Raw genomic sequence first — 23,926 nt, forward strand, 5'->3', positions numbered from 1 at the left:
TGAAATTGAAATCTCAGTTTATTAATCTCAAAGGCACCCTGTACCTTGAAAACAGTTTACAAATATAATCTGTCAAATTATACAATAATAAAGCACACAATGTCCAGCATTTTCCTCACTTATATCATCATTATTATTTTGACTAATATCACTTTTTTTGTATTAAAAAGAAAAAGAAAACATATATATAGATGTGATTATCAATTCATACAATGTAAAAAATAACAAGGTTTTCAATGCCTTTTTTTCCCCAGCAGAGGGCAATATTGTAAAGTGAGATACATTTTTCTGGCAGGGAGGCAAGTGAAGGGAAGGAAAGGGTTGCTGCCTCTGAAGTGAAGTATCAGAAAGTCTAGTCTACAATCAACAATTGTTGTTAATCATCATGAAATCGTGTGTGTGTTTACATGAGTATGTGTGGGGGAGTAGAGGGGGGAGATGTGTCTGACCACAGGTGAAGCACAGTACATAGAGGACGTTTCTGTTCAAGCACAGGAGAGTAGTAATGATCCTTTGAGGACATCCTTTGGCTCATTATTTATCCTCGTCGTGGTGGTAGCCACACACCACCCCCACATCCTCATCGTGTGCACAATTGTGCTTGCCCACCTTTGCCCGTTTGCAGTCCAGTAACGTCCTCTCTGTGCCCTCACACTCCACATCATCTAGCAGGATACTGCCACTGCCACCCCCCAGCTCTGCCCGTTTAGCCACACGCAGGGCTACAGGGAAGCCTAGTTGCTGGCAGACCACCGTAGCTGCTTTACTATTAAACAAGTCATCACATACTGTGCCCCACTCCCCCCGAATGTAAATCTCCACCCGCCCACGGTCTGACAGCTGCTCTGCACTGATCAGCCGCACCGACCCAGCCCGATGCTTCCGGCGCCGCTGCTTCCCGGGTTTGGAACCCCGGTTCTTCTTGTTGACCCGGTTCCCTGTGGAATGTTCTATCTTGTCACTCTGGCCTTTCAGGAACTTGTCCTGGTCCTTTGAGAGAGTGAAGTTAGGCCTCTGGGTGGTGTGCTTTGTTGCAGCTGTCCAGTATGTAGGCCTTGGTGTTGTCTGGGGCCGATTGGTCGTAACTCCTAGTGGAAAGGGTCTGACTGTGGCGTGTGGTTGCGGTCGGGTCAAGGGTCGTGCTGTTGGTGGAGAGGGCCTTCTGGCTCCAGTTGTCAACAGTGGTCGGGGCTTCGGGGTAACAGTGGGCCTGGTGTAGGACAACGACGGTCTCTGCCGGGAAGGAGTGGTGGCATGACCTGGCCTGGCCGTCATTACCTGCCTCCATGAGATGGTCAGTGCAGGTGTAGCGGTACCAGTAGTCCTCTGCTGCATTGAGGTGGGATTGGAAGGTGTTGTTACAGGTTTAACAGTAGCTCGTGTTGTTAGAGGTTCAACTGTAGCCCTTATCGTGGCAGGTTTAGCAGTAGCCTTCAGGGTTGCAGTTGGAGGTGTGTAGGTAGGTCTCGTCGTCATGGAGCGCATGGTGGTCGGAGGAGTACGGAGCGTGGTGGTAGCTGTTGTTCTCGCAGTAATAGTGGGCGCAGCGGTGGTCGTCGGCTTCTTGTCAATGACAAACTCTGTAGAGAGGAAGTCAAGCGAAAGAAACAGCCCTTTAGAGCACTCCAACTGACTGAGATGTGTTGCGCTGTGACTCATGATGGCCTGCAAAGGAACTCGTGTTTGTTTGTGGTGTCACTTACCCTCCTTCGGGTGGAAGTGAATCAGCTTGCCTTTAATCTTGACAAGAGTTGGCTTGAAGTTGCACTTGCCTGGAGGTGCTCTCCTAGATGGTGAGAGAAATCCATCAAACAATCCATTGATTTTAATGCTGCCCATGACAGCTCTATCTCCTACTAATACAGTATAGAGTAATTTGAATCATACATTATAATAACCACATGGAGAACAGTTCTATCATTGATAAGCACATTATATTCAGTAAATTGCCGTTAGGGTAAAAGATTTAGCAGATATTCCCTTAGCGTGACACAGAGCGATTACATTAGCTGATTACATAGTTAAAGTAAGATATATACTAAACAAACACAGGGGGATTGAAGACCACATCAATAATTGGATGGACAATAAACATTAGTATATCTGGCAAAGGTATGTCTGTTTTGGGAATCTGCCATTAATCCGAGGTAGGGATGAATTCCCAGAGCCCCCTGGCTGTTGGGACACTGTGACCCTTGTTTAATACCTGGATGGATCCACTATCTTATAGATCACCCCCGCTCTGGCAGACGCACTGGGAGCTCCCGTTGCCAGGAAGTACAGCTCCCCTAGAAACAAGAGGAAAAAAGGATCTAAGACCCAGCACAAAGATATGCAACACTTTCAAAGTGAAATCAAGACAGCCCGTTTCTTTAGACCCCCTTCCCACTCTACTCAAATCAGCTTCGAAGTCAAGTATTCTGAAAAAGTTTGCTTGTTGAGACTTATCTGAAGCTAAAGAGCATGCACTAAGTGGCACACCACTGGGTTTGAACTGGGTGTGTTATTTCTTTATTTCTGTTCGAAAGCAGCAGAGGCTCATCATGAAATAACTCAGAGAAGCAGACAATTTTCCATGGTTGTCTTGGGTGACTGAATTCACAAGCAGCATGCATCCCCTAATGGCCTTTTCATGTACGGATCAGTACGAACAAAACACAAAAAAGACAGAAAAACATGCAAAGCTAGTTGTCAAAGTTACCTGCCTCATCTTCAGCAAAGGAAATTATGTATTTGTAATAGCTGTTGATAAGTTTGGGGAATCGGCACGTCTGGTCTTTTCCCATACAGATCTCCTTGTACTCCCACTTCCCAGTGCTTTGGTTCTCCTTCAGTGACATCAGGCGCCTAGGCACACAAGGTGTCACTCAGATTGTGCATGTGTCAAGTGAGTTTTAGGGCATTTGAAACATTTGTCAATAATCTTTCAATATTAAGAACATTTGTGTATCAACTTTTTTTCAAGGCATGACAATCTATGAAACATTTTGTGCATTTTAATCAGTATAACGTTGTATAAACACACACCCACTCATGAAATCCCCGAATATGTAGAGGCCATTGAGATTAGGCATCTGGCAGCCGCGGTATATGTAGCCTCCAGTGACCGACTTCCCCAGTTTGTGGGGGTAAGCAAAAATAGGCAGGATGTCATCTGAGGAGAAAATATTTTTACACTGCTTAAGGGATTTAATACATATCTGAATCTCTTCACCAAAAAATGAATTGATTCTTCATAGAGAATCAGCCTGCCACCTCTACCAAGTTCTGTTGGAGGAATAGCCTACTCACCAAGAGAGGAGTTGTGACACAGCCTGTTGTCATAGCAAGAGAAGCCCTCCTTGGCTCTCCAACCATAGTTGCCACCCTTGACGATGAGGTCCACCTCTTCAAACTTATTCTGTCCCACGTCCCCGCAGAACAGTCGGCCACGGCCCTGCCCGGTGATGAGGTCGCCCCGGTCGATGGAGCAGCGCCACATGTTACGCACCCCGTAGGCGTAGATCTCAGGCAGCGAGCCCTTCTCCCCCAGGAAAGGATTGTCCGATGGGATGCTGTAGGGTTCCACGTCATCGTTGTTGTCCACATCGAGACGCAGCACCTTGCCCAACAGAGTGGACCTACACACACATGGGTTTAACTGAGTTGTACTCATAGGAAAATGTCTGAGTATTTTAGTGTGGGCTTCTGTCATTGTTTTTCATTTGTGTATGTGTATCCAACCTGGTCTCAGAACGTTTTGTATTATTCTGTACGTAAATCTGAGACACTCCTTTTAGTATGATATGTTCCAAATTACAATTGGTATTATATGTTACGACTTTGCAAAATGTACAATATGTTAGGAATTTGCTAAATATACGACATACAAATTCTAGCTAGGTGGCAAGGTGGCTAACGTTATATAGGCTAGGGGTTAGGGTTAAGTTTAGGAGTTAGGTTAACGGGTTAACGTTAGGGTTAGCTAACGTGCTAAGTAGTTGCAAAACAGTGAAGTAGTAAGTCGTTGAAAAGTTTCTAATTAGCCCAAATGCTAAAGTTATCCGTGATGAGATTCGAACTTGCAACGTATGGGTTGCTAAACATTGGTCATAACAACTGTAACGTGTTATGCTAATTTGAGTGTCCTTGATTTACTTTTACTATGATACGAGACCAGGCTGGTGTGTCACAACAGTCATCAAAGACATTTATGATTAATGAAAGTTATAGATGCACAAAGATCATGCCCCCAAAAGCATTTTTTAGGAGGAATGATATTTATGCCTCTGTGACTTTCTCTCACTCATCATTATTCACGATTCATTCATGATTATCTGTAATCATGGTAACATCCACATTAATGTAGAACTGTTCAGAAGCATATTCTATTCCTATTTACAATAAAACAGACTCTAATGACATAATACATTATTTACCATTAATTTCTACTAGGCACAGCATAATCTGAAACACAACCAATGCAAACTGCAAATGCCTCCAACAAGTTTGTAGGGTCACAAGCTTGATGCAGTCATTGCGTGCTAAGAATATGGGACCAAATACTACATTTTTGACTACATTTAATACACTATAAGTGAATTTGTCCAAATACTTATGACACCTTCAAATGGGGGGATTAGATACACAAAATGCTTTCACTTCTAAACGATAAAACAGATATGTATGAAAATACCCTCAAATAAAAAGGTGACATTCTGTACTGTCACCTCATATAAAACATTTGATCTCAAATCCAAAATGCTGAAGTATAGAGCCAAATGAATTGTTTTAGCTTCACTGTCCAAATAAATACATAGGGGATTCTCTCTCTCTCTCTCTCTCTCTCTCTCTCTCTCTCTCTCTCTCTCTCTCTCTCTCTCTCTCTCATACTATTATACGGCCCACAGCGTCTTGTGTAAATATTAGCCTTGGCAGGTCCCAAAACCCTCATATCCCTGGCCTTCCACTCATTGGCTGTCAAGAAACCCTCTGCTCATCTTTCTTCTCCTGAGATGAGCTGAAAGGGATGTTTTCACCAAATGCAACTCAGTACAATGCCTTTACCGTAAGTACCGCCCCCGAGATAAAGCTGTGATGTATAGAACCCCCTATTTCGGCATGCATAAATTCTGCTATCCACTAGAGCTACCCAACTATGAACTAGACATAACCCTCTTCTGAGAATAACGCATAACAAGGTTGATTTAGAGCACCTGCTCTTACTCATGCCACTGTTGAAATTAGGAGGATGCGCTCATTGTTGTGGCTGGAATAGAATGAATGGAACGGAGTCAGTCACGTGTTATCCATATTTTTGGGAGTCGTTTGATACCGTTCCATTTATTTCATTCCAGCCATTACAATGAGCCTGTCTTCCTATAGCTCCTCCCACCAGCCTCCTTTTACATCTACATCGTAATATTCTGAACAGAATAGCAGATATTCTACCTCCGTTCGGGTCTCTAAAAGGAGTGTCAAACGTCCCTTCAAGCTCAACTATGCGAGACTGTAGTGATTATCACATGGTAAGAAAATGCCGGACATCGCCCGACAACATTCTCCATAAATATTTAGCCTGACACAGCAGGTCCAGACTCTGGCCACTGACCAAAGCGCTGTGGGGGGGGCACTCACAACCTGACTGGTACTGCTATGCCCTGTCCTTGCCCATGGTTCAAAATAAAGTGCATTCTAAGACACAGACTGTCCAGAGCTCAGTGATGTTTTTCCTCAAAGAAGGGTTTAGAGTGTCTCATAACATCACTGTGTGTACAATTCTGTCACGGTGTTATAACTATAGAGGCAGGTCACTTTCAGCAAAATGTTTTGGGCTGCCTTTGAGTCCTTTCTGAATGGCCCTGTGACACTATGTAGATTCTGGGCACTGCCAACCCCTGCCCTGGCCCCTGCCAGGAGAAAGCTAAACATACCCTGCCAAGGCTAATATTGTGAACAACTGTACTGTCTGTCTACATGAATGTACATATAGCCTTGAGCTGAGTGTTTGTCATGTCAAATGCTCAGGGGTTGAGGTCATAGATGGCGATTTCTCTCCCAATGTTACCAAAGCATTGGCGCCATTGACAAGTAAGGTCATAAAATCGCACTTTCATGAATAGCTGCTGAGTGGCATTGCTGAAGGTCCTGTGTAAAGTTAATTGCGCTTCAATCCATACATTTGTCACTCTCTCAATGTTGAGAGCTTGTCAATTTCTAGTCAAAGTTTTTAGTAAAAGATTCTTCTACCCTCCGGTGTCAATTCATCTTCTGGATTATTAAACTTGTTTATGACAAGTTGACAACAACTCAGACACAAATTTAATCTAAACGTGTATTAGTCAACCATGAATATAATAATTACTAGACATTTACCAGGGCAACAGGATTTTCCATTCTTTAAAAATAGAATCATGTATCACTATGTTACCATATGAGAACGTCACATAATTTGGCAATTGAGTAATACAGTTTACAAACACACTAATAGACTAATTGTGCCCTGTGGTCCCCTTTACTGTAGCTTATATTTACATCAACAAAGATGTCACGCTATAGGTTAAACTTTTTGAACTCCTATTTTCCAGATTAAAAAAAAAAGTTAAATGACTGTAAATAAGTATACTATGAAGAGCCAGATGTATCACATTAAGCGTTTCACTCCCTCACTACTCCCTCTCCGGCGCTCGAGGTCGGCAGTCTGCTGATTATTACGCACACCTGTCACCATCGTTAAGCGCACCAGCGCCTCATCAGACTCACCTGGACTCCATCACCTTCCTGATTACCTTCCCAATATCTGTCACTCCCTTTGGTTCTTTCCCTAGGTGCTATTGTTTCTGTTCCAGTGTTCATTTTGTACGCTACCTGTGTTTCTTGGTTTGTTCTATGTTCATTTAGTTATTAAATACACTCCCTGAAATTGCTTCCTGAATCCCAGCGTACACATTGCAATAATACTCCGACACCACTGTTTAGGTGTCCTTTATTGAACTATATCTTCAACTTTAAAAATGTAGGTCTCTGAAGCAAACATATCATTCTGACCTTCAAAAAACATCAACATGGGGTGAAGGCTAGATATACACTAAATAACTAAATGTCACCCCTTAATTTGTTTCCCCTGAATGAGTTTTGAAATGTATAGAGCACGGGGACTCACTTATTCTGGGAGTTCCCAAACTTGCCAAAGGGATCCCCTGCTCTTCCCCCATCGCCGATGAAGATATAGAGGTAGCCATCGTGTCCGAAGAGAAGCTGGCCCCCGTTGTGGTTCGAGGCAGGTTCCACCACTTCCAAAATAGTTCTACAAAGAAAACCACGCATGACCAAACATCACTAAATTCTAAATCTGAAAGGATGATTGTAGTTGCAGATCTTTATTTCAAATCTGCTGATTTGTATTGTTTCAAAATGTAAAATACATGCATGTGAATGGAGCCCATGTCACCACAGGTTCTGATTCAGTCCATGTCATTTGGTGATACTTCTCTTACCTCTCTGAGGAGTGATCTAGTTGGTTCATATCGTCAGCGGACAGTGTGAACTCACTAATGCGGATCCTCTCCTCCTTCTTCACAGACACAGAGTAGTAGACATAGGCCTTCTGCACCAGCGTGAAGCGCGGGTGAAGGGCCATGCAGAGGAAGCCTCTCTCATCCCCTGCCCAGGGAGAGGTGAGCACTGCCTTAGTTAGGTTGAGGAAGGGCCGGTCAATACGGGAGCCGTTGGGCAGGTACGTCCACACGTAGCCCAGCTGCTCTGCCACAAAGAAGCGGTGGGTCCCGTCGTCGGCGTGGACCATGGCCACCGGGTTCCTCAGACCGTTGGCCACCTCCTGCAGGCACAGTTGGAGACAGCCCTCGGGGTCCGCCCGAACATCTCCCAGGTTGGCGTTGAGCTTGTCGTCGGAGAGCACGTTAGGGTAACAGTACTCCCTGTCTTTGAGCTCCAGGAAGTTACAGAACTTATTGCGGTCCTCCTCTATGCCCACCGTGGCGTTGTTGTCAGTGAGCAGGCTAATGGTGTAGCGGCACTGGTGCCAGAACTCAGAGCAGTAGTCTCCGCACAGGCCTGGTAGCTCCCTCATGGGCGTGTTGGCATCCTCAGCATCGTACAGGTGGGCAGAGTAGGGAGAGCACTCCTGCGAGGATGAGGAAAGCTTGTTTGAAAAGTGGCAGAGGTATTGGTGCTCGGACTACACACGCTTATGAGCAAAACTCAGTAGATCTACCTTGTCGGCTGATAACTTTCATAATGAGCTACCACTTAAACGGTAGGCTATAGCCACTTTGTGTAATCTCAAATTGAAACTTCAAAAGCATAGTCTACATGTTAATGCTATGTCATGTCTGTTCATGATACTGTGCAGCTATTTTCATGATGACCTCTCCCTAGGCTTGTAAATGTTTGAAATTCAGCATGTCCTCTTTTCCTCCCAGTACTCACCAGACCAGCTGGTAATGACTATTCTGGCTATAAATAAGGCCTGTTTAAATGCATCTTGGAACATCCAATCCCCTATTAAGTCAAAGCCACACAATTACACCCATTTTGACACTGGTAATCCGTTGGGACAATGATGCAAAACATATAAACCACTGTAACAGCTGGTACTGAAAGAAACAATTCTGTTACAAAAACGGATTGAATAATATAATGATTCCAAGTCTTAAGCAAAAGGGGCATAATGTGTTCTGGAGTTCTGCTGAGTCATTTTTCATTTCTTTCCATTTAAATCTGGGATATGCTCTCCCAAAAGGTGCCATCAAATAAACGGTGCCATCAAAAACTCTACATCAAAGTGTTTAACATCAACAACACTTGGCCAACTCAGGGTTTAAATCTGTTGCTGGCCGTAGATTGCAGGGTGGATTATGCAAGTCACATGATTCCCAGGCAGTGACGTAAAAAGTGGACAATCTGGAGGTGCTATGTGTTACACACAGCCACATGTCTGAATAGGGGGTACAGTATAAAACTAGTAGGTAAGAACTGGCAAATGTGGGCATATAGCTGCTAAAAGGAACATAAATAAAAGCATGTATGAAATGCCTTAATTTTAAACTAAATGTAAGATATGTCAGGTCATGGCACATTGTGAGACCCATTTCTTAAGGTACTGTATCTGTGACCAACAGATGCATATCTGTAGTCCAAGTCATGTGAAATGCATAGATTAGGCCTCCCGGGTGGCGCAGTGGTTAAGGGCGCTGTACTGCAGCGCTAGCTGTGCCACCAGAGCGCTTGGGTTCGCGCCAGGATTTCATGTAATGGACAATACAATGTTTTTTTTCAAAATTGGTGAAGTGAAATGAAAAAAAATAATATAAAGAAAAGAATGGAAAAGTGGAGGAGCATATGTATTCATCTCCTTTGCTATGAAGTCGCTAAATAAGATCTGGTGCAACCAATTACCTTCAGAAGTCACATAATTAGTTAAATAAAGTTCACCTGTGTGCAATCTAAGTGTCACATGATCTGTCAAATGATCTCAGTATATACAGTATACACCTGTTCTGAAAGGCCTGAGTCTGCAACACACTAAGCAAGCGGCACCACGAAGACCAAGGAGCACTTCAAACAGGTCAGGGACAAAGTTGTGGAGAAGTATAGATCAGGTTTGGGTTACAAAAAAATATCTGAAACTTTGAACATCCCACGGAGCACCATTAAATCAATTATTAAAACATTTAAAGAATATGGCACCACAACAAACATGCCAAGAGAAGGCCGCCCACCAAAACTCAGGGACCAGGCAAGGAGGGCATTAATCAAAGAGGCAACAAAGAGACCAGAGAAAACACTGAAGGAGCTGCAAAGCTCCACAGTGGAAATTGGAGTATCTGTCCATAGGACCACTTTGAGACGTACACTCCACAGAGCTGGGCTTTACAGAAGAGTGTCCATAAAAAAAGCCATTGCTTAATTAAAGAAACCAAAAATATGGAAGAAGGTACTCAGATCAGATGAGAATAAAACAAGATTTTTGGCCATCAAGGAAAATGCTATGTCTGGCGCAAACCCAACACCTCCCATCACCCCAAGAATACCATCCCCACAGTGAAGCATGGTGGTGGCAGCATCATGCTGTGGGTATGTCTTTCATCGGCAGGGACTGGGAAACTGGTCGGAATTGAAGGAATGATGGTTGGCGCTAAATATTGAGAAAATCTTGAGGGAAACCTGTTTCAGTCTTCCAGAGATTTGAGACTGGGACAGAAGTTCACCTTCCAGCAGGACAATGATCCTAAGCATACTGCTAAAGAAACACTTGAGTGGTTTAAGGGGAAACATTTAAATGTCTTGGAATGGCCTAGTCAAAGTCCAGAACTAAATCCAATTGAAAATCTGTGGCGTGACTTAAAGAATGCTGGACACCAGCGGAACCCATCCAACTTGGAGGAGCTAGAGCAGTTTTGCCTTGAAGAATGGGCATAAATCCCAGTGGCTAGATGTGTCAAGCTTATAGAGACATACCCCAAGATACTTGCAGCTGTAATTGCTGAAAAACGTGGCTCTACAAAGTATTGATTTTGGGTGGGGGTGGGGGGGGGGGGGGGTGAATAGTCATGCTAGCTTTCTGTTTTTTTTTTGTTGTCTTATTTCTTGTTTGTTTCGCAATAAAAAATATTTTGCATTTTCAAAGTGGTAGGCATGTTGTGTAAATCAAATGACACAAAACCCCCAAAAATCAATTTTAATTCCAGGTTGTAAGGCAACAAAATAGGAAAAATGCCAAGGGGATGAATACTTTTGCAAGCCACTGTATGTTACAAATTGTACATTTTATCATAGAAACAACCCTAGACTAGCACTACCACACGCACACCCACAAACACTGTGAGAGTAAAGAAGGACAGTAGTAAAACGGTTAAGTACACGATGCAGGGTGAGCTGGTAGGGTTAAAGCTGTGTGTGTTGGTTTCCTTTCCTCCATGAGTCACCAAAGTCAACATAAATACACTCAAAGAAACCTCTAAAACGGCCCTCCTTCCAAAAGGGGTGGGCAGTAATGAGAGAGTGCACATGTGCCACATCGTATAGGACAACCCTTCAACGTTCCACGTTGCCACGATCACTGTAAATGTGAGACTTCTCAGCTTCCAAAGTTGGGAAGGAGGTATCGGATAGGCTGTATTTATTTAAATGGTTGACGTCAATGTTACTAATTGTTTTGTAACCCAATAGTCAGCCTTAATCCTACCACAAGTAGACGGTATAGTTCCTTCAACTACTTCAGCTGGATTCAACTCCTCACCTCCCTCTCCCTCCTGCCCTCCCTCTCCCTCCTGCCCTCCCTCCCTATCCCAGTGGAAATATGATACTGTATATCCTGTTCAGTGACCAGAGAGGAAATCGATGTTTGGCTGGTGGTCAGTGGGCCTCTTGACAGATCACAAGCATCCCTCTGTATCTATGATAACTGTCTGGACAAAGAGCATGATTGAGCAGAGTTTACCCTGGCTAAGTGGCCTTGGGCATTGGGTCTCCAGCCACTGACCACACTGCCTGTACCTTAGCATGGCTGATATGAGAGCAGAGCACAATAGCTAATTTCCACTGGATCCAAAACCAAACAAAGCTGAGGACACGTTCACGTGGTCTGCAATTCTCTTCATTGGAGAGGAACACAAATATATTCCATCCAGTAGTGATGTTGTGGTACTGTGGTTCAGGCCCCAAAATCCATCACTGGTAACAGTACTGTCGTATCTCATGGTTGAACAGACACGTCAACGCCTTACATAATCCCTCCAACTGTAATTTGTTCCAATCTACAGCGTGCACATTTGGAAAGGCCTGGGGTATGTAATTATCATGATGTTCACATACATTTCAATAATGAAGGGGGTGTCAATGTGTACAAATTGGAATGAAATATAGTTTCATGAAATATGATAGATTAATCTGTATAAAATGTTTTATATCCTGTGATGAAATATAATTTTATTACAAGTGAAATAAAAAAAATAAAAACATGCGTGAAGATAATCCATTCTACAAATGCACTCTTAGAAAAAAAAGGTATTGTCTTTTTGTGGAAAGTTTTAGATAAGGAGGCATTAGCTAACATCCGGCGACTGACAGACTTCAATTTACCTGACAGAGGATGGTGCGTATGTATTTCGCACAGGTCATGTAACCCGAGTAGTCAAAATAGTCCATGATCTTGTAGAAGTTTTGGGAGATCTTGTCATCTTTCTCCAGGTCACAGCAACCAAACTTGGCGTACTCCTTACAGAAGACCAGAGGCTCCCGTGGCTGGAAGGGGGGCTTGTAATCCAGGCACTGGGGATGGGTGTTCCCATGTCGGGGTGCGTGTAGGACCAGTAGGACCAACAGCCAACGGGACAGCAGCTCAACTCCCTTTACACTTACCCTGCTCATTGCAATAGTAGTTTACCCTGCCACCTGTAGAGCTAAGTAATGGAGAGATGCAAAATTCCAAAAGGTCTGTGTGTAGTGGTGATTCTGTCCCTTCCCCCGGTGCCTGACTGTTGGAGAGCCTTCCTATGTTTGCTCTGGACATGTGCTCTTTCGCGGGACAAAAACCAACGGTGGCGGAGAGCAACAGGCCCTTTCATTCAGCAGTCCGCCCTGGCCAGCCACGATGCTTCCACTCTCCACTCAGAACCTATTCCCTCCCTCCTTCTGCTCCCTCCTCCCCTTACTCTCCCTCTCTCCTCCTCTCCCTCGCTCTCTGTCTGTCCTCCACAGACACATGGCATTCTTTCCCATTGCGGCCTGTCTATATCACCCTGCTTTAGCTCTCCTCCCCCCTCTACATACTCAGCCTTTTCTCTACTTCACACACACCTCCCTACCCTGCCTCATACAGATTCACTGAATGACTCAGGACATGTGCTGAATGAAGAGAGCAATGGATCCTCCACACACCGCAAACAATGGTATAGCCTATAAGAAACTGTATGTATATGACGGATTACATATGGATAATGCTCATGTGTTTAATACAGGCTACTGCTGTTATTCAACAAGCATTTGTAAACCACTTGGTGATATGAAATTGGTTTAAAACCAGTAGACATCAACTAAAAAATCTGTTCTAAAGTGAATTGAGTCTAACGATAAAAGGCGAGACAGCCTTTGAATTGGCTTGCTGCTGAATGTTGTGTCCTAGACCTACAGGGTATACAAATACCAAAGACATATGTCTTTCATTTGGACTCAGCCACCTCCCTCCCATGTACTTGGCTTCAGGTCTGACATATTTGCACAGCACATCTTAATTTCTCTGGTAACATCATAGGAACTGTTTATATTTTCTCTTGCAATGACATTTTTTGAACGTGTGGATTTTAAACCATCTGCCTCCGAAAAAATAAATACAGCCCGCTATTATTAGAGGAAAGGCTGGATAAAAAGCCCATTAATCAAATATTGGTTTTTCAAACCGGTATCTTTTTTCATTTCTTTTCCACTCAGACCTTTTCAGACCTTGCATGGCTGTCCGTGTGTTCAGTGCTTTATTGAGGTGAAACGGCTGTGAGTCAGAGTGAGTCATAGAGAGTTTATCTGCTTTCTGGGAATTGTACTGCCTCATATCAGTAAGCCAAGTCTCTTAAACACTTGAGATAGACAGAATTAAGACGTAGATTGGGTCATGACTTTTTGGAAAGGCTATCGATTTTTTTTTTTCAGAAATATATTGTCTTACTGTACCATTTGGAAATACTGCCATTGGCAAGTGGTGCAGTCTATTCCTGCATGTACAATGATAAAACAAAATTGTTAAATAATACAGAATGCTATACTTTCGGGGAGGGAGAGAAAAAAAAGCAATGTCTCATCTGAATGAAAGAAGCCTGGTGTTTGAAGGTCAGTAAATCAAATCAAGAGTGTGCAAAGCCTGTCATCAAGACAAAGGGTGGCTACTTTGAAGAATCTCAAATATAAAAAAAAAGGTTTTGATTTGTTTAAAACTTTTTGTGTTACTACATGATTCCATATGTGTTATTTCATAGTTTTGATGTCTTCACTATTATTCTACAATGAAGAAAAACCCTTGAATGAGTAGGTGTGTCCAAACTTTTGACTGGAAAAAGTATGTGAACCCTTTAGAATGACCTGGATTTCTGCATAAAATGGTCATCAAATTTGATCTGATCTTCATCTAAATCACAACAATAGACAAACACAGTCTATAAACATTCACAGTGTAGGGTGCAAAAGTATGTGAACCCTTGGATTTAATAACTGATTTGGCAGCAATAACCTCAACCAAACGTTTTTGGTAGTTGAGAATCAGACCTGCACAACGGTCAGGGGGAATTTTGGACCATTCCTCTTTCCATTCCTCACACCAGCAATATTCTGGTGTGAACCGCTCTCAAGGTCATGCCACAGCATCTCAATCGGGTTGAGGTCAGGACTCTGACTGGGCCACTCCAGAAGGCGTATTTTCTTCTATTGAAGACATTCTGTTGTTGATTTACTACTGTGTTTTGGGTGTTTGTACTGTTGCATCACCCAACTTCTGTTGAGTTTCAATTGGCGGACAGATAGCTTTACATTCTCCTGCAAAAGGTCTTCACCAACATGGGAATTCATTTTTTCATCAATGATTAGAAATGGTGCAAATGGTGAAACAATTAAGTACAATGTATATTAATAAGTGGGATGTACAAATGTGCAATGAAGGCAAACGGCAAGTACAGATGGCAAGTGAAGGCAAATTGAAAGTGCAAGGAGGCATGCAACTGAAATACAGGGATAGCAGCAATGAGGTTACCGAGGTAGACATCTATGTGTACAACTGAATAATGTCTAATCAGACTTTGCAAAACAATATCAGAGTCCAGTAGTGCCGTGAAGAGTGCAAAGTGAGTAATGCAACAAGAAGTCATTAGCCTTGAGGTTCACATACTTTTTCCAACCTACACTATGAATGTTTAAAGTATGTATTCAATGTAGACAAGAAAAATACAATAATTTGTGTGTTATTAGTTTAAGCACACTGTGTCTTTTGTAGTGATTTAGAGGAAGATCAGCCCACATTGTTTGACTAATTTATGCAGAAATCCAGATAATTCCAAAGGGTTCACATACTTTTTCTTGCAACTGTGTGTGTTTATTTTTACTATTGTCTACATTGTAGAATAATAGTGAAGACATCAAAACTATGAAATAACACATATGGAATCATGTAGTAACCAAAAAAGTGTTAAATCAAAATATATTTAATATTTGAGATTCTTCAAATAGCCAACCTTTGCCTTGATGACAGCTTTGCACACTCTTGGCATTCTCTCAATCAGCTTCACCTGGAATATTTTTCCAACAGTCTTGAAGGAGTTTCCACATATGCTGAGCACTTATTGGCTGCTTTTCCTTCACTCTGCGGTCCGACTCATCCTAAACCATTTGAATTTGGTTGAGGTCGGGGGATTGTGGAGGCCAGGTGATCTGATCACTCTCCTTCTTGGTAAAATAGCCCTTACACAGCCTGGAGGTGTGTTGGGTCATTGTCTTGTCCCACTAAGCCCAAAACAGATGGAATGGTGCATCGCTGCAGAATGTTGTGGTAGCCATGCTGGTTAAGTGTGCCTTGAATTCTAAATGAATCACAGACAGTGTCACCAGCAAAGCACCCCGACTCCATAACACTTCCTCCTCCATTCTTTACGGTGGGAAATATACATGCAGAGATCATCAGTTCACCCACAACGCGTCTCACAAAGACATGGCGGTTGGAACAAAAAATCTCCAATTAGGACTCCAGAACAAAGGATAAATTCAAATCAAATCAACGTTTATTTTTCATGTGCGCCGAATACAACAGGTGTAGACCTTACAGCGAAATGCTTTATTACAGGCTCTAACCAATTGTGAAAAAAAGGAATTAGGTGAACAATAGGTAAGTAAAGAAATAAAAACAACAGTAAAATACAGTGAAAAATACCAGTAGTGAGGCTATAAGTAGTGAGGCTATAAGTAGTGAGGCTACATACAGACACTGGTTAGTCAGGCTGATTGAGGTAGTATGTACATGTAGATATGGTTAAAGTGACTATGCATATATGATGGACAGAGAGTAGCAGAAGCATAAAAGAGGGGTTGGTGGGTGTTTGGTGGCAGGACACAATGCAGATTGCCCGGTTAGCCAATGTGCGGGAGCACTAGTTGGTCGGGTAAATTGAGGTAGTATGTACATGAATGTATAGTTAAAGTGACTATGCATATGTGATAAACAGAGAGTAGCAGCAGTGTAAAAGAGGGGTTGGGGGCACACAATGCAAATAGTTTGGGTAGCCATTTGATTACCTGTTCAGGAGTCTTACAGCTTGGGGGTAAAAACTGTTGAGAAGCCTTTTTGTCCTAGACTTGGCACTCCGGTACCGCTTGTCATGCAGTAGTAGAGAGAACAGTCTATGACTGGGGTGGCTGGGGTCTTTGACAATTTTTAGGGCCTTCCTCTGACACCACCTGGTGTAGAGGTCCTGGATGGCAGGCAACTTAGCCCCAGTGATGTACTGGGCCGTACGCACTACCCTCTGTTGTGCCTTGCGGTCGGAGGCCAAGCAATTGCCGTACCAGGCAGTGATTACAACAAGTCAGGATGCTCTCGATGTTGCAGCTGTAGAACCTTTTGAGGATCTCAGGACCCATGCCAAATATTTTTAGTTTCCTGAGAGGGATAGGCTTTGTCGGGCCCTCTTCACGACCGTCTTGGTGTGTTTGGACCATTCTAGTTTGTTGTTGATGTGGACACCAAGGAACTTGAAGCTCTCAACCTGCTCCACTACAGCCCCGTCGATGAGAATGGGGGCGTACTCGGTCCTCCTTTTCCTGTAGTCCACAATCATCTCCTTAGTCTTGGTCACGTTGAGGGATAGGTTGTTATTCTGGTACCAGTCATGACAGGTCTCTGACCTCCTCCCTATAGGCTGTCTTGTCGTTGTCGGTGATCAGGCCTACCACTGTTGTGTCATCTGCAAACTTAATGATGGTGTTGGAGTTGTGCCTAGCCATGCAGTCGTGGGTAAACAGGGAGTACAGGAGGGGACTGAGCACGCACCCCTGGGGGGCTCCAGTGTTGAGGATCAGTGTGGCAGATGTGTTGCTACCTACCCTCGCCACCTGGGTGCGGCCCATCAAGAAGTCCAGGATCCAGTTGCAGAGGGAAGTGTTTAGTCCCAGAATCCTTAGCTCAGTGATGAGCTTTGAGGGTAATATGGTGTTGAACGCTGAGCTGTAGTCAATGAATAGCATTCTCACATAAGTGTTCCTTTTGTGCAGGCGGGAAAGGGCAGTGTGGAGTGCAATAGAGATTGCATCATCTGTGGATCTGTTTGGACGGTATGCAAATTGGAGTGGGTCTAGGGTTTCTGGGATAATGGTGTTGATGTGAGCCAAGACCAGCCTGTCAAAGCACTTCATGACTACAGACGTGAGTGCTATGGGTCGGTAGTCATTTAGGCAGGTTGCCTTTGTGTTCTTGGGCACAGGGACTATGGTGGTCTGCTTGAAACATTTTGGTATTACAAATTCAATCAGGGACATGTTGAAAATGTCAGTGAAGACACCTGCCAGTTGGTCAGCACATGCACAGAGCACACGTCCTGGTAATCCGTCTGGCCCCACAGCCTTGTGTATGTTGACCTGTTTAAAGGTCTTACTCACGTCGGCTACGGAGAGTAGTCCGGAACAGCTGATGCTCTCATGCATGCCTCAGTGTTGCTTGTCTCGAAGCGAGCATAGAAGTGATTTAGCTCGTCTGGTAGGCTCGTGTCACTGGGCAGCTTTCGGCTGGGATTCCCTTTGTAGTCTGTAATAGTTAGCGAAGCCCTGATTTAATCTTAGCCCTGTATTGACGCTTTACCTGTTTGATGCTGCCATTTCTTCCGGTGCCATTTTAAGGTGTAGACCTTACAGTGAAATGTTTACTTACAGGCCCTAACCAACAGTGCACATTTTAAGTAAAATATAGGTATTAGGTGAACAATAGATAAGTAAAGAAAAAAAACAACTGTAAAAAGACAGTGAAAATAGCAGTAGCGAGGCTATATACAGTAGCGAGGCTATAACAGTAGTGAGGCTGTATACAGGCACCGGTTAGTCAGGCTAATTGAGGCAATATGTACATGTTGGTATAGTGACTTTGCATATATGATAAACAGAGAGGAGCAGCAGCATAAAGAGGGGTTGGTGGGTGGGGGGTGGCGGGACACAATGCAGATAGTCCAGGTAGCCAATTTGCAGGGGCACCGGTTAGTCAGGATAATTGAGGTAATATGTACATTAATGTATAGTTAAAGAGACTACGCAAAGATAATAAACAGAGAGTAGCAGCAGCGTAAAAGAGGGGTTGGCCAGTCTGAGATATGGCTTTTTCTTCGCAACTCTGCCTAGAAGGCTAGCATCCAGTGGTCGCCTCTTCACTGTTGAAGTTGAGACTGGAGTTTTACCGGTACTATTTAATGAAGCTGCCAGTTGTTTCTGGCCATTTTGAGCTTGTAATCGAACCCACAAATGCTGATGCTCCAGATACTCAACTAGTCTAAAGAAGGTCAGTTATTTTGCTCCTTTAATCACACAACAGTTTTCAGCTGTGCTAACATAATTGCAAAAGGGTTTTCTAATGATCAATTAGCCTTTTAAAATGATCGACTTGGATTAGCTAAGACAACGTGCCATTGGAACACAGGAGTGATGGTTGCTGATAAAGGTCCTCTGTACGCCTATGTAGATATTCCATAAAAAGTCTGCTGTTTCAAGGTCTACACTGTATTTCTGATCAATGTGATGTTATTGTAATGGACAAAAAGTAGCTTTTCTTTAAAAAACGAGGACATTTCTAAGTGACCCCAAATTCTTGAACGGTAGTGTGTGAATATATATATATATATATATATATATATATATGGGGATATATATATATATGGGGATATATATACAGGTTTTCATCAAGGATCTCTCTGTACTTTGCTCCGTTCATCTTTCCCTCGAAAGATGTCTACCAGTCCCTGCTTCTGAAAAGCATCCCCACATCATGATGCTGCCACCACCATGCTTCACCATAGTGATGGTGCCAGGTTTCCTCCAACGTGACGCTTGGCTTTCAGGCCAAAGAGTTCAATCTTGGTTTCATGAGACCAGATAATCTCATAATTGTTCCTCATGGTCTGAGAGTCCTTTAGGTGCCTTTTGACAAACTCCAAGCAGGCTGTCATGTGCCTTTTACTGAGGAGTGGCTTCTGTCTGGCCACTCTACCATAAAGGCCTGTTTGGTGAAGTGCTGCAGAGATGGTTGTCCTTCTGGAAGGTTCTCCCATCTCCACAGAAAAACTCTGGCGCTCTGTCAGCGTCACCATCGGGTTCTTGGTCACCTCCCTGACCAAGGCCCTTCACCCCTGATTGCTCAGTTTGCAGCTCTGGAAAGAGTCTTGGTGGTTCCAAACTACTTTCATTTAAGTTTTATGGAGGCCACTGTGTTCTTCGGGAACTTCAATACTGCATAATTCTTTGGGTACCCTTCCACAGATCTGTGCCTCAACATATTCCTTTCTCGGAGCTCTACAGACAATGTGGCAAAGCAATTTACTTTTTGTCCTGAATACAAAAGCATTATGTTTGGGCCAAATCCAATACCACATATTATTGAGTACCACTCTCCATATTTTCAATCATAGTGGTGGCTGCATCATGTTATGGGTGTGCTTGTAATCGTTAAGGACTGGGGAGTTTTTCAGGATAGGCACAGGCACAGGCAAAATCCAATAGGAAAACCTGGTTCAGTTTGCTTTCCACCAGACACTGGGAGATTCATTCACCTTTTAGCAGGACAGTAACCTAAAACACAATACCAAATCTAGACTGGAGTTGCTTACCAAGTAGACAGTGAATGTTCCTGGGTGGCAGAGTTACAGTTTTGACTTAAATCTGCTTGAAAATATGGCAAGACCTGAAAATCGTTGTCTAGCAATTATCAACAAGCAATTTAACAGAGCTTGAATAATTTTTATACAAATAAGGGGCAAATATTTGTAATCAAATAAGGGGAAAATGTTGCACCATCTAGGTGTGGAAAGCTCTTAGAGACTTACCCAGAAAGACTCACAGCTGTAATCGCTGCCAATAAATTCACTAATATTTCTGAAAACATGTTTTCACTTTGTCATTATGAGGTATGTGCGTGTAGATGGATGAGGAAATCAATCTACGAAATCAATTTTGAATTTTCTGAAGGCAGCAGTCTCTAAGGTGCAGGGTAGAAGAAACGGGTGATAGCCAGCTAATAGGTCCTTGATGATCTTCTTGGCCTGCCTGTGACACCGGGTGCTGTAGATGTCCTGGAGGGCAGATACAACTACAGCCAATGTATGTTATGTGATAGATAACCTGTGAGTCCAATCTAAGGTTGATAACTTATAAACACATCTTGGATCTAAGTTTACCCCGTAGTAATTCAACATAAACTTGCTATACTTCTTTCTCTGGAAACTGTGGTATATTGTAAGTGTTTTGTGTAGTGTAAGTGTTTTGTACTGAGTGTACAAAACATTAAAAACAGCTGCTCTTTCCATGACATAGACCAGGTGAATGCTATGATCCATTTTTGATGTCACTTGTTAAATCCATTTCAATCAGTGTAGATTGAAGGGGAGGAGACAGTTTAAAGAAGGATTTTTAAGCCTTGAGATAGTTGGGACATGGACTGTGTGTGTAACATTGAGGGTGAATGGGCAAGACAAAATATTTAAGTGCCTTTGAACGGGATATGGTAGTAGATGCCAGGCGACAGGTTTGTGTCAAGAACTGCAACACTGCTGGGTTTTTCACGCTCAACAGTTTCCTGTGTGTATCAAGAATGGTCCACCAACCAAAGGACATCCAGACAACTTGACACAACTGTGGGAAGCATTGGAGTCAACATGAGCCAGCATCCCTGTGGAACGCTTTTGACACCTTGTAGAGTCCATGCCCTGACGAACTGAGGCTGTTCTGAGGGCAAAAGGCGGTACAACTCAATATTAGGAAGGTGCCCCTAATGTTTTGTACACTCAGTGTATATCTTGCTAACGCCAGTTCCCACTCGCCCTCTTTCTCTCCTTGCCTGCCTGCCTCAGATTACCATCTCAGGGTTGAGTATCCATTAACTTCGGAGACAACGCTGGAGCAGTGCATTTCATGCTCTGACGCTTCCCTCTATCTCCAACCTAAGAGCCAGACAGGGTGAGTCAAGGAGTGGGAGAGGGTGCATTCGGATCGCCCAGGAAAGTGATGAGCGTCTGGGGTCGTTCAGGGGTAACCAGTATACCATGCTGCTCTTTCAGAATGATACACAGCCAAATCCACCCTTTAGTTTAGCATCACTAAGCATAATTTCTTATGTGATATGTTGGTTTTATAAACAGTGACTGCTTGATTGTTATGCAATTCCATCATTTGAACAAAAGTGGTGAAAAAGGGTATGAGATGACTGTATTATGCTTTAGAGTCCCCACACTTCTCTATACCAAGTCCCTCTCGTGAACACGCCTCTCCGATGGCCTCCCAGGCACCATCCCACTTCTGACATCAATGTAGCGAATTCAGGGGTACCTCCGACAGGGGTTCAAACCTGGCTCTAGCGATTTTACACTTCAGCCACATGTGGTTTTACTGTGTTTGTGTAGCATTCCAGATAATATGACCTGAAAATCAAGGCATCTTTCAGTGTTAAAATCAATAAAGGATTGATATTTCATTGTGGACCAGTGGAGACTGTATTGAGGAAGTGGAGGATAGCACCCTATTCTCAGTAAATTGCTGTGACATCATTGGGATGGCAGCAAATTAACATGTTTTGTTAAGCTTTAGAATGCCCAGTGGGCTAACAGAGAGGGGTACTCCCAATGTGTGTGTATTCTCTCCCCAAAGACACATATGTGGCATGGCTACAGATGGCTTATCATGGATTGCCTGGAGCCCAAAAATCCTGAACTGTACAAAACACACCCAGTGTGTCTTACGTATACACATCAACTGCTTACCGTACTATAAAACGATCCAAGCATGCATTTAAAATGTAATATGCACTCTGTACTTTCTTACTACCTATCAAAACGTTAACAAATAATTGCAGCCTTTATCCTAAAGATTTCACTGGTTTTCCACAGCGGACTGACAGTCAGGCTGAGACCAATACGTTTGGTATTAATATTCCTAATTCCTATGTAAGCCAATTTCCTGACATATTATGTAACACATCAGCCAAGTAAAGTTAGTTCCCACAATCCAAGGTTGTTCCAGCTCTAAAACGTCAGGTGGATTAGTGCTTTTACCTCGTGGTTCACCCCAGTTGCTCTCAGATAAAAAATAAAAAAATGTAATGCTTAAATGTCCCTCAAAAAGCCCAGGATATAAACTTAAGTCAAATTGCTACTGACACTAATTGATTCTCATTTTAATTGTAAATATGAGAGATAGAAGAGCCACATACAGCTGAAGTCAGAAGTTTACATACACTTAGGTTGGAGTCATTAAAACTAGTTTTTCAACCACTCCACAAATTTCTTGTTAATAAACTACAGTTTTGGCAAGTTGGTTAGAACATCTTCTTTGTGCATGACACAAGTAATTTTTCCAACAATTGTTTACAGACAGATTATTTCACTTATAATTCACTGTATCACAATTCCAGTGGGTCAGAAGTTTACATACAGTGCCTTGCGAAAGTATTCGGCCCCTTTGAACTTTGCGACCTTTTGCCACATTTCAGGCTTCAAACATAAAGATATAAAACTGTATTTTTCTGTGAAGAATCAACAAGTGGGACACCATCATTAACAAATCAAAAACTGAAAAATTGGGCGTGCAAAATTATTCAGCCCCTTTACTTTCAGTGCAGCAAACTCTCTCTAGAAGTTCAGTGAGGATCTCTGAATGATCCAATGTTGACCTAAATGACTAATGATGATAAATACAATCCACCTGTATGTAATCAAGTCTCCGTATAAATGCACCTGCACTGTGATAGTCTCAGAGGTCCGTTAAAAGCGCAGAGAGCATCATGAAGAACAAGGAACACACCAGGCAGGTCCGAGATACTGTTGTGAAGAAGTTTAAAGCCGGATTTGGATACGAAAAGATTTCCCAAGCTTTAAACATCCCAAGGAGCACTGTGCAAGCGATAATATTGAAATGGAAGGAGTATCAGACCACTGCAAATCTACCAAGACCTGGCCGCCCCTCTAAACGTTCAACTCATACAAGGAGAAGACTGATCAGAGATGCAGCCAAGAGGCCCATGATCACTCTGGATGAACTGCAGAGATCTACAGCTGAGGTGGGAGACTCTGTCCATAGGACAACAATCAGTCGTATATTGCACAAATCTGGCCTTTATGGAAGAGTGGCAAGAAGAAAGCCATTTCTTAAAGATATCCATAAAAAGTGTCGTTTAAAGTTTGCCACAAGCCACCTGGGAGACACACCAAACATGTGGAAGAAGGTCTGGTCAGATGAAACCAAAATTGAACTTTTTGGCAACAATGCAAAACATTATGTTTGGCGTAAAAGCAACACAGCTGAACACACCATCCCCAGTGTCAAACATGGTGGTGGCAGCATCATGGTTTGGGCCTGCTTTTCTTCAGCAGGGACAGGGAAGATGGTTAAAATTGATGGGAAGATGGATGGAGCCAAATACAGGACCATTCTGGAAGAAAACCTGATGGAGTCTGCAAAAGACCTGAGACTGGGACGGAGATTTGTCATCCAGCAAGACAATGATCCAAAACATAAAGCAAAATCTACAATGGAATGGTTCAAAAATAAACATATCCAGGTGTTAGAATGGCCAAGTCAAAGTCCAGACCTGAATCCAATCGAGAATCTGTGGAAAGAACTGAAAACTGCTGTTCACAAATGCTCTCCATCCAACCTCACTGAGCTCGAGCTATTTTGCAAGGAGGAATGGGAAAAAAATTCAGTCTCTCGA

The 23,926-nt window shown here is 43.0% G+C and overlaps 1 protein-coding gene and 1 long non-coding RNA gene across 4 annotated transcripts in view; one reads left to right on the forward strand and one right to left on the reverse strand.

Moving 5' to 3' along the window:
* LOC110507462 (HHIP-like protein 1) lies at positions 1 to 12,765 on the reverse strand. Of its 2 annotated transcripts, none has more exons than XR_016492635.1 (9): positions 12,082 to 12,764; positions 7,476 to 8,122; positions 7,142 to 7,285; positions 3,292 to 3,620; positions 3,028 to 3,154; positions 2,706 to 2,847; positions 2,207 to 2,288; positions 1,704 to 1,786; positions 1 to 1,580 (listed from the first exon to the last, which is right to left on the reverse strand). XR_016492635.1 is itself a non-coding variant. In XM_021587466.3 (9 exons), exons 1-9 carry the CDS (start codon positions 12,367 to 12,369, stop codon positions 535 to 537), a joined length of 2,892 nt encoding a protein of 963 aa, XP_021443141.3. In that variant the 5' UTR covers positions 12,370 to 12,765; the 3' UTR covers positions 1 to 534. The 2 variants fall into 2 exon arrangements, 1 of the variants encoding a protein (XP_021443141.3); XM_021587466.3 differs by having other exon boundaries at positions 2,702 to 2,847; positions 12,082 to 12,765.
* Positions 12,751 to 23,926, forward strand: part of LOC149971223 (uncharacterized) — a 20,028-nt gene continuing 8,852 nt past the window's right edge. Inside the window, exons 1-2 of one of the 2 annotated variants that reach the window (XR_016492636.1) lie at positions 12,751 to 12,890; positions 21,072 to 21,177. This is a non-coding gene — a long non-coding RNA (uncharacterized LOC149971223). Of the gene's footprint in view, positions 12,891 to 13,680; positions 13,822 to 21,071; positions 21,178 to 23,926 lie in introns of those variants that run through there. The other variant, XR_016492637.1, reaches the window with a different exon arrangement.

The sequence above is a fragment of the Oncorhynchus mykiss genome, chromosome 27 (assembly GCF_057628025.1).
Source record: "Oncorhynchus mykiss isolate SJ-2025 chromosome 27, ASM5762802v1, whole genome shotgun sequence".
NCBI classification, from domain to species: domain Eukaryota; kingdom Metazoa; phylum Chordata; class Actinopteri; order Salmoniformes; family Salmonidae; genus Oncorhynchus; species Oncorhynchus mykiss.

Bases quoted from the DNA above. Each gene is read 5' to 3' on its own strand.
- LOC110507462 (XM_021587466.3), bottom strand. From the start codon at position 12,369: ATGAGCAGGGTAAGTGTAAAGGGAGTTGAGCTGCTGTCCCGTTGGCTG. The intron at 8,123-12,081 runs GTAAATTGAAGT...TCATCCTCGCAG, and splicing joins TACGCACCATCCTCTGTCAG to GAGTGCTCTCCCTACTCTGC. The intron at 3,155-3,291 runs GTGAGTAGGCTA...TTTTCTCCTCAG, and splicing joins GTGTCACAACTCCTCTCTTG to ATGACATCCTGCCTATTTTT.